The sequence below is a fragment of the Suricata suricatta genome, chromosome 8, assembly GCF_006229205.1.
Source record: "Suricata suricatta isolate VVHF042 chromosome 8, meerkat_22Aug2017_6uvM2_HiC, whole genome shotgun sequence".
Lineage (NCBI taxonomy): Eukaryota > Metazoa > Chordata > Mammalia > Carnivora > Herpestidae > Suricata > Suricata suricatta.
In genome coordinates, this window is record NC_043707.1 from 92,130,080 (window position 1) to 92,145,607 (window position 15,528).

Below are 15,528 nucleotides of genomic sequence, written 5' to 3' on the forward strand. Positions count from 1 at the left end.
GATGTCATCATATGATTTGACGTGTGTCTCCAAGACAAATTAAATTTGTTACATCTCTAAATAAACACTGTGGACTCAGCACAATTTGGGTGGAATTAGAAAGCTCTCGTTAACCACTTTTTTAGAGATGGTTGCAGAAGCAGGTCTCTTTTTAAAGGAAATGTGGCACATTACTTTTTAGTTTGGATGTGGCTAGTGTATAATGGCAGTATTACAGATTTCATCCCAAAAATAGATAGAAAGGGCTTTATAAGATACTCACTGCTTTTATTGTTAGAAATCTCTTAAGAAATGCCAGATACAGCCAATAAAAAAGATAAAAAAATACCATGACACTTTTCACTCAATTCAGTAAATGATATTAAAAACAAATGAGTAATATTTTAATAAATATTTGTACACACATAAGCACATATATATACACAAGCCGTAAAGCGTTACCAAGTGCCTACAGTGTGGTAGTACCATCCCTGTGAGCTGGGTGTTATCCAGGCACAGGGAGATTAAGTAACTCATCTAAGTTGATAACAGCTTCTAGATAGCAGAACTGTGAGGACTATGTTCCTCTTCAGCCTTTAGAAAGCTGAAGTCCTTGAAATTTTTCCTTACAAAAGAGAAATGTGTTCAAAAATAAGAAAGGAAAACAAAAACAACAAAAGAAAAGAACAGAAGGAAGAAAAGAAACAAAAGGAGTTTCCAGAGTATCTCATATTCTGAGAATTGAATGTTTCCTAGTTGGGGATAAGAAGACATTTTTTTCTAGAGATTTACTAATCTGCAAAAGAAAATAAGTCAGGGACCCTATGTAAGTGATAGGTAACTAATTTTGTAATTTTTGTAATAAGATCACATTGTAATTTTGACTTATTTTTTGATAGTCTTACATGTATTTTCAAACTCTTTAAAATAGTTGAAAGGCTCCAGTTTATGACCTAGCTCAGCTATTTACTAATTGTTGAAACTTGACTTCCGTTTCCCTGAATTCTGTATTACTATTGCCACATTGTTGTAATAAGAATTGATATCCAGAGGCATTTTGTACACATAAATCACTTTGTTAATTTTGATCTAATATCTTACTATTCATATTGAGTCATTATGTACTTTCACCGTACGTTTCTCTATGCTAGAGGCTGAAGACACTGCAGTGAAGTCAGTGTGTCTAGGCTTACAGTTTGGGGGATATGGAATGTCAAAATGTTGAGTCTTGGAAAGATTTCATTTAAAACAATTTTAAAGAATGAAAATTTTTTTTTCTGTTGATGCTCATAATTCTTTTCTGTTGATAGCCAGAAGAATTTTACAGAGGTGATGCAGTGATTAACTTGTACAGTGTGTCATATTTCTTGGGAGCAAACAAAATATTGCAGGGAGATTTTCAGAATATTTGAGGAGCTAGAAGTATTTCAGCCATCTGTTAAATCACTCAGCAATATAAAAAAATAGCCTAATGTGATTAGCTGTTAATTACATCCATAAGAAATTAAACTAATGCCTTACTTATTTTTTCAGGTAAAGAGCATGGTGCACCATTTATACTTTAATGATAAACTTGATGCACCAAGGAAAAGCCGTTTTCCAGAACGTTTCATGGATGACATTGCTGCTCTTGTCAGCACAATTGCTAGTGATATAGTTTCACGATTTCAGAAGGTAATGGTAACTCTTTATAAAAATTAAATCTCTTTCAAGCTCACATTTAGCTATCATATGGTTATTTGTTTTTGCTTTTTATTCTGTCTTCCAGGACACAGAAATGGTTGAGAGACTCAACACGAGCCTTGCATTCTTTCTCAATGATCTGCTTTCTGTTATGGATAGAGGATTTGTCTTCAGCCTTATTAAGACCTGCTATAAACAGGTAATGTGTAGTTAGTGATAATTAACAATTAAATAAATACTGTGTTTGCTGTTTTTAGGGGTGCAGCTAAGAGATCTTCAAGAACACCTTCAGATACTGATGCTTTTTTTGTATTTTTATTAGTAAGACAAAAGTAAGTTTCATTTGTTTTATGAGGATACAGGAGGATGGCAAGCTGATACCTGTGCTGCTGACTTTTTTGGGTTATATTGGCCCGCTCAGGACTCTTCCATTCCCATTCTGAAGAAGATCATCAAGTCAGGGGTCTAAACGTAAAGCGTCCCCAAAGATGCCATGCAAGAGCAGCACTTACACTGAATGAACAGCCAGATGAACTTTTTTGTGTATTTTTTGTGTATTTATTGGGTGGTTTATAAAGCAGCTGCTTTTTGCTTTGACTTCCTCCTAATGTAGATCCAGACGTTGTAGAGTTTAGAATCATGGACATATGTTTAGCCAAATCCCCAGTGTTACATTGCTTTTACTAAACTAAAAGCATCATGGGGGTGCCTGGGTGGCTCAGTAGATTAAGTGTCCAACTTCGGGTCAGGTCGTGATCTCATGGTTTATGAATTCGAGCCCCATGGCAGGCTCTGTGCTGGGAGCGTGGAGCCTGGAGTCTGCTTCAGATTTTGTGCCTCCCTCTCTCTCTGTCTCTACCCTGCTTGCACTCTGTCTCTCTCTCAAAAATAAATAAACATTAAAAAAAAAAAATCCTGGAACTTTTCCCTGAAAAGCTGACTTTAGTTTAAAATTTTTATCAGCTGATTAATGAAATGTGCCCTTTGGAAAACATTAGTTATTGGTCCTGACAGGCCATTTGGGTAAATGAGCTGTAGACTCATCCTAGAATTACCTTTTAAAGGAGATATAAAAATATACAGCTCTCTGGGTAGTATCCTAGCATTATTGAGGAGTTTGAGTCCTGGGGGTGTGGGACACAGTATGTGTGCAACATTTCCCAGCTGGTCTACAGGCTCATTTCTGAGAACTGCTTCAGAAATGCTATTTGGAAGCCTAACATTTAGAATCTTGAAGCTCTGTTCTATTGGATGCCTTTATTATACGTTTCTTTTAATAGAGAAGTTAAAACTACACATGGGCACTGACCCAGTTGCATATATTTGTAATAATATATATCATTTTGGGTGGGCACCTGGCTGGCTCAGTTAAGCATCTGACTTGGTTCAGGTTATGATCTTGCATCCTGTGGGTTCGAGCTCCGGATAGGGCTCTGTGCTGACAGCTCAGAGCCTGGAGCCTGCTTGAGATTCTGTGTCACTTCCCTCTCTCTCTTCACTTGCCCTGCTTACACTCTGTCTTGCTCTCAAAAATAAACATTAAAAAATTTTTAATATGTATTATTTTTACTTTACCCCCCCAAATTTCATGTTCTGTTGCTCCTCAAATTTGTTGTTATTCTTCAAGCATTGACATCTTGTATTTGTCAGTCATAGAGCTAGACCCTAGGATGCCAGAGCTCCTAAGTCAATGTATATATTTCTCCTCAGAGTAGCTTATGGTGTAGCTGGGTAAATAGACAAATAGGCAGTCATAAATATAGGTTAACACAAGGTGCTAATTATCCAGAGAACGTATTGTTTCTTTTATGAAATTACTTTGGTGGGAGACTTTTGCTTCAGAAAGTGCATCTTTGAGAAGTGGAAATATTAATGTTGTATTGGAAATGTCAAGAATGTGGCTTTTAGCCTAGGTAGTGGATTTGTAAATCTTAATAGATCTTGTAGTTCCAAATTTTTCATTGTAGCAGTAACTCTAGGAAAAGTTGATAATGTTTAATCCACAAAATCCAAAAACTGCCCACTAGATACTATTCTTTAATTTTTTAATCTGTCATTCTGATGCTGGCTTAGAGAAATGATATATTCAGTTGGTGTTCTTTTGTTTATATAATGCTTACAAGGTATCTTCAAAGCTTTATTCATTACCAAATCCAAGTGTCCTCGTGTCCTTGAGACTGGATTTTCTGCGAATCGTCTGCAGCCATGAGCACTACGTTACATTAAACCTGCCTTGCAGCCTGCTCACTCCACCAGCATCACCGTCACCTTCTGTTTCTTCGGCAACATCTCAGGTATGCAGAGTGTCTGAACAAGATTTTAAAGTCCATGTTTGTGAGAAAGCATTCTAAACACTGGAAAAAATTATAATACCACTGAATAATAGCTATGTGATAGGCTCCGTACTGAATGCTTTAAAAGTATTAGTCATTTGCTCTTTAGAGCAATTCTAGGAGGTGAGTTCAGTTATTTTCATTTTACATATGAAACACATTTTACATAGGAAATATAGAAAGGTCATTAAATTACCCAAGGCCACACAGAAGAGTGGCAGAGCTAGGCTTAAATCAAGGCACAGGTGAACTTTATTCTAGAGCCCAAGTTCTTATATATTATGTTGTACTCCTATTAGAGATCTATACGTATCCATGTGAGTGAATTCACTTATATAAGCCCATTTTTAAATTTTTTTAAAGATAGTTTATTGCCAAGTTGGTTTCCATATAACACCCAGTGCTCTTCCCCACAAGTGCCCTCCTCCATGACCATCATCCCTACTTCCCCTTCCCCCCTCCCTATTCAGCCCTTAGTTTGTTTTCAGTATTCAAGAGTCTCTCATGCTGTCTCACTCCCTCCCCCTAACTCTTTTCCCCCACTTCCCCTTCCCATGGTCCCCTATTAGGTTTCTCCTGTTAGACCTATGAGTGCAAACATATGGTATCTGTCCTTCTCCGCCTGACTTATTTCGCTTAGCATGACACCCTCGAGGTCCATCCACTTTGCTACAAATGGCCATATTTCATTCTTTCTCATTGCCATGTAGTATTCCATTGTATATCTCTATATATCATATCTTCTTATAAGTCCATTTAGATGTTTTCAGAAGTTGGGTTTCTTGAAGCAGATGCAAGGTAGTCTTGAGTTTGGGATGGAAGATGTTTATTAGGGATCAATACCTGTGAAAGGAAAAGGAGTGAAGCATAATTTAGCAGAGAAAGAAGTCAGACTGCAGTGCAGTCCTAAGAAAGCCCTGCCTACCTCTCTTGTACCTAGAAAACACAAAGGAAACTAGATGGATGTTCATAGGGTTTTGTTGGGTAGAACTAACTTCAATAGCTTATAGTTCCTCTCAAGACAAAAAAGGGTTATTGTAGCTATTATTCTATATCTTATCATACAGATGGAGATTAAAGGCTTTTGTGGCTGTAATATCATAGAATCCTGGTTTTTCCCTTTGGTGAAACATTTTTTTCTGCTGTATAATTCCTGAGGCAAACATGCTGCTTTCTTAAGCTCTTAATGTGTAAAGTCAAAGTCAGTCTTAATTCTTTGTAATTTTATTTTTGCGTTATTTAATTCCACAGCATAATTCCCTAGGCTAGATCAATCTCAGATACTAGATTAAAAAATTTTTTTTTAACTTTATTTAGATTGGAAAACATCAGAGAGCACCCACAACTTTTCATTTTACCTTTATGAAACGTCTTATGGATTGGCCTATTTTCACATACTCTTTTACCTGGCTAGCATACACTTCTTCCTAGAATACATAAGGCTGGTCTTTTGCTTTCTTCCCACATCTTCTGCCAGAGTTGTGGCCAGGCAGTGAAGAACAAATTGTAAGCACAGTTCGTAAAATCTATAATGAAACAGTTGTTTATACTTAACTTCCTCCTTGACCATCTCATTCAGCCAAGAAATTAATAGAATTTCTTCCATTATCTTGTTCCCTACTTTTTTATCTATATAAATTTCAGATCCTAATAGGTGACAGAGACATCACACTTTCTGAGGGTAGGGGTAGGCAAGAATAATATTCTTCTGAGAAATATTACATAGATGGTCTTGAATGTGGATTAGAGGGGAACAAGATTGTGGACACTCTTGACTTGAGCTGTGTCTTGGAGGGATGCTATTTGCAGTATTAAAAATCTTTTAAAAACTCAGTGAGTGAACCACAAAATGATAGTTAATTTTCTAGAGATAGCATTTTCTCTGAAGAACAATTTTAATGGTATTTAGACTTCGTCTGGGAACCAATAGCATTGACTAAGCATATGTCTTTTGTACTCAGCAGTAAGTACATTTTGCATCATTTGTATTTAGTTACTTTTTTCTCCTTCAGGGTATGATACTGCAACATTAAGCGGCTAAAAGAATAAAGAAACAGATGGAAAGGTGTCAATATGAGAAAAAGGAAGTTGAAAACAATGAAAAGTTTTTTCATCATAGTTTCCTGTTCCAAAAATAGGAGCAGTTACTTTCTCCAATGTTAATAACAGTAATGTAATAAAAGTACCCTATGCCAAGTATATCTCATATTGAGATAATGCTCATACAGCATTTGTTGTAATGTCCTGTCTGTAGGATGTTCTGTTGCACAGCTATTGTTGTTTTGTCCTACCTCACTCCCAAACAGAGTTCTGGATTTTCCACAAACGTACAAGACCAGAAGATTGCAAATATGTTTGAATTATCTGTGCCTTTTCGCCAGCAACATTATTTGGCAGGACTTGTGTTAACAGAGCTGGCTGTCATTTTAGACCCTGATGCTGACGGGTAAGTAGACTAGTTTTTGTCTTGTAGAATATCAGTTTGATTTTGGATAATAGGACAGAAGTATCGCACTGATACTTCCTAAGAATCAAAGGAATACTATTTACCATTCTTAATCTTCTTCTGTATTCACTAAGTTCCATATCTATGTTATTTCTACATTCACTGATTTTAAGAAAGCCATTTTTTCATACTTTATCATCTCTGAATTAGAGATTTGTCTTGAAAACAGTGGTGTATTGTGGTTTATTTGGTAGGATTTTTTCCCCTTCTTAATGGTCATAGAAAATATTTGTGCATATTAGTGGGTAGACTCATAGATTAATGGTGTGTACAGGAGGCACATTTCAGTTGAGACATATCAGTTGAGAAAAATGGACTAGTTTTCTATTTTCTATTTGGTTCCTTGTACAGAAAATGTGTTATTTGCCATCATTCTATGTAGCATTTTATTTCAAACTTGGTCCTATAAACAAATATCCTTAGATTTTAAGAATTTCCAAAATTGTGTACACTTGTATAGAATTTTTGGAAATGGATACAGTAAGGAAAGGGCATATCGTCTGATGACTTGAGTTTATAGAAATAGCTTGAGTGTTGTGGTCCAGCTTCCCTTTAGGGTATTTCTATCTTAAGAGTTATTTAAAATTTTTGTTTAATGTTTATTTATTTTTGAGAGACAGACAGAGACAGAGCACAAGCCAGGGAGGGTCAGAGAGAGAGGGAGACACAGAATCTGAAGCAGGCTCCAGGCTCTGAGCCCGATGGAGGGCTCAGACTCATTAACTGTGAGATCAGGATCTGAGCCAAAGTCAGACGCTTAACCAACTGAGCTGCCCAGGTGCCCCTATCTTAATAGTTATTTTAAAAAATCTCTGAGATCATAATTCCTTTGGGTAGTAATTGCTTTTAAAAAAATCTTCATAATAGGATCTTTAGGAGATTTTTTTAAGTTCTTATTTAAATTCCAGTTAACATACAGGTCATATTAGTTTCAGGTGTACAGTATAGTGATCCAACACTTTATGCTACACCCAGTGCTCATCACAACACGTGCACTCTTTAATCCCCATCACCTCTCCCACCCATCCCCCACACATCTCCCCTCTGGTAACCATCAATTAGTTCTCCGGAGTTAAGAGTCTGTTTTTTTGTTTGCTTGTTTATCTCTTTTTTTCTTTGTTTTCTTTCATAAATTCCACCTGTGAGTGAAATCATATGGTATTTGTCTTTATTTGATTGACTTTATTTTTTTAATTAATTAATTTTTATTTTTTTATGTTTTTATTTTTGAGAGACAGAGAGAGACAGCACAAGCAGGGGAGGGTCAGAGAGAGAGGGAGACACAGAATCCAAAGCAGGCTCCAGGCTCTGAGCTAGCTGTTAGCCTAGAGACCGACGTGGGGCTCGAACCCATGAACCATGAGATCATGACCTGAGCTGAAGCCGGAAGCTGGACGCTTAACTGACTGAGCCACCCAGGTGCCCCAGCTTCATTTTTTTAAGTGTATTTGTTTTTGAGAGAAAGAGAGATAGAGCGTGAGCAAGGGAAGGACAGAGGGAAAGAGAGGGAGAGAGAATCCATGGGGCTTGAACTTACAAACTATGAGATCATGACCTGAGCCAAAAATCAGGTGTTGGATGCTTAACTGACGGAACCACCCAGTTACCCCTCACTTAGCTTAATACCCTCCAGATCCAGCCATGTTGTTGCAAATGGCAATATTTCATTCTTTTTTTTTTTAGTGTAATATTCCATTGTGTATATATATACTACATCTTCTTTATTCATTTGTTAATGGACGTTTGGGTTGCTTCCTTATCTTGGCTATTGTGAATGATGCTGCAATAAACATAGGGGTGCATGTATCTTTTTGAAGTAGTGTTTTCATATTCTTTGAGTAAAAGCCAGACTTTTTTTTTTAGAGTGAGAGTGTGTGCATAGTGGAGGGGCAAAGGGAGAGGAAAAGAGAATTTCAAGCAGGCTTCACTCCCAGTGCAAAGCCTGAGATGGAGCTCAATGACACGGGGCTCATTACTGAGTGTCACTACTGTGTGATGACCTCAGCCAAAATCAAGAGCTGGTGCTTAACCGAGTCACCCAGGCGCCCCAAATCCCAAACTTTTAATAATGGTTCTCAAAGTCCTATTTATCTGGCTTTTGTGTACTCCTGCCACTCCCTTCCCTCCCCACATACTAAAATCTATCCGTCCTGGTCTCTCTGTTTTTTTAATGTGCTAAACTCATTTGCACCTTAGGCTATTTGCACTTGGGATTTTTTTCTCTGCCTGAAGCCGTGCTCACATTACCCTGAGACTGTCATGTACCCATTTGCTCCTTGTGATTCTTCAGGTCTCCACTCAAATAGCATCTTCTCAGTAAAGCTTTCACTAGCCATCCAGTCAAAATGAGCCACATTACCTTGCCACAGTCATTCTTAAACATATAGCCTTCTTTTATTTTTCTACAAGACACTTAGCTGAAATTTGCTGCTTAATTTCAGCCTTCTCCCATTAGAGTGTGATTTCCTGAGAGCATGTACTTGATCTTTCTTGTTCACAACTGTCCTTCCAATGCTTAGAATTGTGTCTGGTACAAAGTGGATGAACACACATGCATAAGTAGATGTTGATTCAAGGAATGAGTGACTAAGAGACTCAGATCCCATCTCTAAATATTATAATCTTTAATGGTATATAGATAAAATACAACATACAATGTCTTAGATCCTTGAGAAGAATGCTTGTTTTACTTCATCTGCTTGCTAATAAGAATAATTCCTTGGCAGTAATCCGCTTTAATACCAAAGAGTTGCTCTCTAGAAACTTTCATTAGAAAGTTAAGACTTAATTAGAAAATTAAGACTGAAACCATACGCTATGCTTAAATACTAATTTTGTAGCACAGATAGAGGTCTGTAGAACATGGATACCTTTACAACTGCATTTGTGACACTGAATTATTATTTTCATGTCTGTGTTTCTCTCTTCCTATTCAAGCTCTTTAGGAACAGGGACCATGTCTTACCCTAACACATAGAATAGGTTGTTGTAGGTCCTGCATAAACATATATTTAATAGTTGCATATGATTGGCTAATTTAGACATATGGAAAAGCATCGTGAAGATGAGTGGGTAGAGTTCATAGGTGGGTTGAAGTCAGGTTGGTAGCTGCAGAGAGCTGAGGAATATACACCCAGGCTTGGCAGTCATCACTGGCAATGAAAAAATGCAAAAGGGAGATCATAAAAAGCAAATGACCAGAATCTGAGATTTGAATAAAATGAGAGAGAGTATGAGGAAGGGTTGGAACTATTTGGAGAAAATACTGAGATGAGAAAAGATGACAGAGTGTCGAGTAGAGAACTGGAGAATAAAATCTGAGATATATCATTTAGACGTGTTTCTTGACGGTGTTTAAAAATACACTTTTTGAATAAAAATCTGGAAGGAAGAAGAATCTCCAGCTAGATTTCATTTATAGGAATGTAAAGTGGCAGATAAGATAAAGGCTCTGGAGTAAGACTACCTGGTTTCCAATCCCAGCTTTGAAATTGGCTATGGTCTTAAAGGTGAGAAAAGCTACTAGAATATACTGCGGAAGGCAGTGTACAAGACTGTGTTAATAAGTATGTTACATAAATTATGCAACTTAATTCTCAAAATTGCTTTGTGAGGTAGATAATTACCCTTAAGTAAGGAAACAGAAGTTAAATATCTAAAAAATTATTTGCTATTAAATGATGAAACTCATACAGTGCCATGTGTAATCATTCAAACTGTTTCAATGAAAGGGAGTAGGGAGTTATATATTTACATTTTATTTAAATATTTAAATTTATTTTTTAATTAGTGAAACTGTTTAATTTATTTGAATAATTAAAAATTAAATATAAATTTAAAAATAAATTCCATTTATTAGGAAGTAACTGGAAACTTCAGTAAACTTGTATTTTCAACATAGGAAAGTCGTGTTTGAAAGAAAGAAGGGAAGAGTTTGTGAGGGGGGCGTTGACGCTGTTGAAGAAACATGGGGTGCACTGAACATAATGGAGAAATTACCTTTTGAGAGAAGGAACAACTTTTTCTGACACAGGAGGAATGATGGAGATATGAAGGTGGAGATGTGTTACAAGATGTGGCCAGAGGAGGGGCGCCTGGGTGGCTCAGACGGTCAGGCCTCTGACTTTGGCTCAGGTCATGAACTCATGTTCTTGGGTTCGAGCCCCGCAGCGCGCTCTGTGCTGATAAGTCTGGAGCCTGCTTCCGATTCTTTGTCTCCCTCTCTCTCTGCACCCCTCCCTCATGCTCTGTCTCTCTCTGTATCAAAAATAAATAAAAAGTTAAAAAAAAAAAAAATCTGGCCAGAGGAAATTCAGAATAGTTTTTCTTTCCTAAAAGAAAGAAGTTGGAGGTAAAGTCTTGTCCTCATATTGATGGTGAGAGGCTGCAGGAGAAAGAGATGTGACACCGTGCCAGGTGTTGCTGTAAGGGCCTGTGGAAGTTGGCAGAATGTTTAATTAGAATAGTCGGCAAAGTCAAAGCACCTTCAGCCTACTAAGAGGCTTCCCCCCCCCCCCCCCCCCCCCCCCCGCAAAAAAAATGTGATGGTGAGTATTTTAGCCCGGTTGAAACTGAGAGGATTGGGAAGGTGTAGGGCCCCAATGAGGTAGAATGAGCAAGGAAGTTGAGTTTCAAAAGAGACATCAAAGGCAGTTCTCCAGCCTATGGACTGCATAATCCATTAAGTAGAAGATTTTTCTATTAGAAAAAGGAAATGAAAGTTTAGTTTTGGTAAATGTAAATGTTTGGTAAAATATCTAATTTGAAATAACATTTGAAGCTACTTAAGATTTACTTTTTGTTTTTTTGCTTTAAAATAAAACCATAACTATCTTAAGTCATTCAATATGAGTATGCACTAATAAGGAATTAATGTAAAAATAATTCACATTTACTCCTCAGTGAGTTTGTTTAGCATTTCTTTTTTCCTCCATCCTTACTTTATACAGACAGACATTTGTTAATTTTATGAGAAATATTTTATAGGAATACATGCAAATATGTGGCAAAGTTTAAGTTAAAATTGATTCAGTACCATGACTTACTGTTTGCTTTAAAGATGTTTACTAATCTCTGTGACCTTACTGCTGCTGCTGCTGCTTTTTAAATAGACTGTTTGGATTGCACAAGAAAGTCATCAATATGGTACACAATTTACTATCCAGCCACGACTCAGACCCACGGTACTCTGACCCCCAGATAAAGGCTAGAGTGGCCATGTTGTATCTACCTCTGATTGGCATTATCATGGAAACTGTTCCTCAGCTGTATGACTTTACAGGTACTTAGTATATTTAAAACAAATTTCAAAGGAAATTTCATTGTTTAACTGTATTAGAAATAGCTCAAGGATAAAGGTCTTATTTTAGGAAAAGAAATATAAGGAAATGTACACTGACATAAGTAAACTATAAATATTTAACCATGTTACTGAAAAACTTTTGACTATATGAGAGAATTCACTGCAAACTTTCCTTAAGTGCTTCTTAAGATAAATTTTAAAATAATGATACATGGCATTTCTATACCAACCTATTAGAAAATAAGATTTTTTGGTATGAGACTATACTGTCTTCTGAAAAAAATATATAAGTAAGAAAACTTGACAGAGGTCTACCACCTTCAGTCTCAGTTTTATTTGTATAGAAGACTGAAGTTAATACTCACCTGAATATCACAATTATGTTTATTGTTAACACTGGGCTAATAAGTTGAAGTTCTGTTGCTTTTTAAAAACTAGAACTCAAAAAATTTTATTACTCTTGCTTTTTATATTTAGAATTCACTTGCCCTAAAGAAAACACCATAGTTTGCATCTTAATACTTCCAGTTCAATAAAAATAAAAACAAACATTTACTAAGTACCTAATACACATTAAGTGCTTCAACAGAGCTGGCAATAATATAAAGATAACCAACTCTGTGCCTTTAAGAGACTGGTTGTTACGTGGTCAGCCAGTATTTTGATTGCTAAAATGGGCTACAAAACTATACATTATTGTTGTAAGAATGGGTTAATGTTTAAAATATTGTCTAAAATAAGTAAATCTAATCATAAATATTACATCTTAATAGGTTTTTCCTTTAAAGGAGAAATGGAGATAGGAAAGGAAATTGCATGCTTAGTAACCATTGATTAACCTAAATGGAATTTTATTTATTTATTTTGGTGTTATTTTTTCCAGAAACTCACAATCAAAGAGGAAGACCAATTTGTATAGCCAGTGATGACTATGAAAGTGAGAGCGGAAGTATGATAAGCCAGACAGTTGCCATGGCAATTGCAGGAACATCAGTTCCTCAGCTAACCAGACCCGGCAGTTTTCTCCTCACGTCATCGGTAAGAACAGCCTCCTGCACAAGTTTTTGCGGGAAAGGCAGATATTTACAAGGATATCATCTTAAATAACTGGGGTTGTTGTATTAGCTGATGCAAAAGTACTGTGAGTTCTATTTGTGGACATGTTAAAGTTCTGCTTATCTTGTGCTAAATTGTTTTAAAAATTATTAATACCTCAAGGTTTATGGTATAAAACTCTGTATTCTGTCATTCAGAATTTTGAAAGTTGCTTTATTGTATATAGCCTATTTTCTTTCTTGTCTTTTGTTTTTGTTAATGTTTATTTATTTTTGAGAGAGAGGCAGAGCATGTGTAGGGGAGGGACACAGAATCTTAAGTAGGCTTCAGGCTCTAGGCTGTCAGCACAGAGCCCAACATAGGGCTTGAACTCATGAACTGGGAGATCATGACCTGAGCTGAAGTCAAGACGCTTAACCAACTCAGCCACCCAGGTGCCTCTATTTTCAAAATCCATTTTATTCTTTATCAACCCTAAGAAGTATTCTTATTGTTTAGCAATAGCAAATATTTTTGTTTAATCTGTAAAGATTTATCCTGTTTCATATTTTAAAAAATTGATAGGTTCTCTGCCCCTTAAAGAGCAAAAGATATGGGAGCAGAGAAGAAACAAACGGTAGACCAAGATCAAGTTCTAAGTTTCAAATGACATTTTTTCAGAAAAATGCAGTAAGACTTATGGAAGCTAGCCTGACAACTTAGTTTTATTGGTAATTTACATATCAAAAGATTCATCCTGGGGCGCCTGGGTGGCTCAGTTGGTTAAGCATCCAACTTCAGCTCTGGTCATGATCTCCCAGTTCATGAGTTCGAACCCCACTTCGGGCTCTGTGTTGACAGCTCAGAGCCTGGAGCCTGCTTCAGGTTCTGTGTCTCTGTTTCCCGCCCCCCCCTCCCCTGCTCACGCTCTGTCTGTCTGCCTCTCAAAAATAAACAAACATTAAAAAAACTTTCTTTTAAAATTTCATCCATTGTAACCCTATAATTTCATGGTTTTTAATATATTTACAGGCTTGTGCAGTCATCACTACAATCTAAGTTTAGAAGATTTCCCCCTTAAAGAACCCTGAGGCCTGTTCTGTAGCCACTTCCTATTTCCTCCCAGCCCTAGGCAGCCACTAGTCTACTTTCTGTCTGTATATCTGTCTAGATTTGTCTATTCTGGACATTTCATGATAATTGAATTATGCATTGTGGTATTCTATATCTGGTCTTTGACTAAACAGCATGTTTTTGAGATTCAGCTATGTTGTAATGTATATCAGCACTTCCTTTTTTTTTTAATTGCCAAGTAATATTCTTTGGTATTGATATACCAGATTTTTTATCCATTTGCTAGTTGACGATCATTTGGATCCTTTTCACGTTTTGACCTTTGGGAATAATGCTGCTATGAACATTTGTGTATATGTCTTTGTGTACACATATGTTTTTGTTTCTCTTAGGTACATAGCTAGAAGTAGATTTGTTGGGTCATCTAGGATCTCTGTGTTTAACATTTTTGGAAACTTCAGAATTTTCAAAGTGGCTACACCATTTTACATTCTTATCAACAGTAAATTAAGATTCCTGTTTCTCATATCCTCACCAACACTTGGTATTATCTCTTTTTTTTATTATAGCCACCTTAGTATAGAGTAGTATCTCATTGTGGTTTTGATTTGCATTTCCCTAATATCTACTGATGTTGAGCATCTTTGTTTGCTTATCAACACATCTTTTTTGTATGTCTTATTTAGAGAAAAGTTCATTCATAATCTTTGCCAGTTTACTATTGTGTTAGTCATTTTCTTGTTATTGAGTTAAAAGAGTTTTTATATATTTTAAGTACAAATCCCTTATCAGAGATATGATTTGCAAATATTCTTGCCTGTGGATTTTTTTTTTGTTTTGTTGCTTGTGCCATTTGAGGTGCACAAGTTTTTAATTTTGATGAATTCATTTTATCAACTTTCTTTTATCACTTGTACTTTATATATTCTTTTGTATAATATCAAAAGTACATGTACAATTAAAGTATAATAATAGAAAAAGCAATAATATACCTATATCCCAGCATCAGAACTAGAACATTGCAAATTCCTTGGAAGTTCCCAGTCTGCCGTCCATCCAGTCCCTCTCTACTCTCAGAGGGACCACTGTGCTCAGTTTTGTTGACCTTGCTTTTCATTGTTAAAAACTTTTCTTAAGTGGAATATACTATATATTAAAAATTGTGTGAAACATAAATGTACAAATTTATAAAATATTATAAAGTGAACACCTTTGTAACCATCACTCAGGACAAAATAGATAACATTGGCTGCCTTTCAGCCAATTGGATGTTCTTCTCCACCACAGCTATCCACTATGCCACCCCCTATTCTGACTAATGAAATAATTGCTTAATTTTGCTTATCCTTTTACCATTCAAGTGGGCATCTCTAAATCCTGTAGTTTAATTTTATATCTTTAATATTCATCCATATTATAAGATGTAGCTATAACTTACGGATAATCATTTCTGTATTGTTGTAACCCGGAGGCCGGTCCGGCGTGCTCGTCCCTGGCGCTCGGTGGTACCTGTTTCGTCCGCCCCGACTGGCAGGGCAGAGAATCATCGTGGGTCCTTCTCCTGAGGGAGGGAGAGAAAGGGCAGGAGGGAGAGACACAGAGAGTGAAGACAGCAC

The 15,528-nt window shown here is 36.5% G+C and overlaps 1 protein-coding gene across 2 annotated transcripts in view; it reads left to right on the top strand.

The window, feature by feature from the left end:
- The window catches only part of DOCK7 (dedicator of cytokinesis 7), a 217,066-nt gene that overhangs the window by 146,167 nt on the left and 55,371 nt on the right, over positions 1 to 15,528 (top strand). For both annotated transcript variants that reach the window (XM_029950088.1, XM_029950089.1), the window contains 6 exons: positions 1,513 to 1,653; positions 1,748 to 1,861; positions 3,786 to 3,956; positions 6,302 to 6,441; positions 11,613 to 11,782; positions 12,687 to 12,841. In XM_029950088.1, the coding sequence (XP_029805948.1) occupies positions 1,513 to 1,653; positions 1,748 to 1,861; positions 3,786 to 3,956; positions 6,302 to 6,441; positions 11,613 to 11,782; positions 12,687 to 12,841 (891 nt within the window). The remainder of the gene's footprint in view (positions 1 to 1,512; positions 1,654 to 1,747; positions 1,862 to 3,785; positions 3,957 to 6,301; positions 6,442 to 11,612; positions 11,783 to 12,686; positions 12,842 to 15,528) is intronic.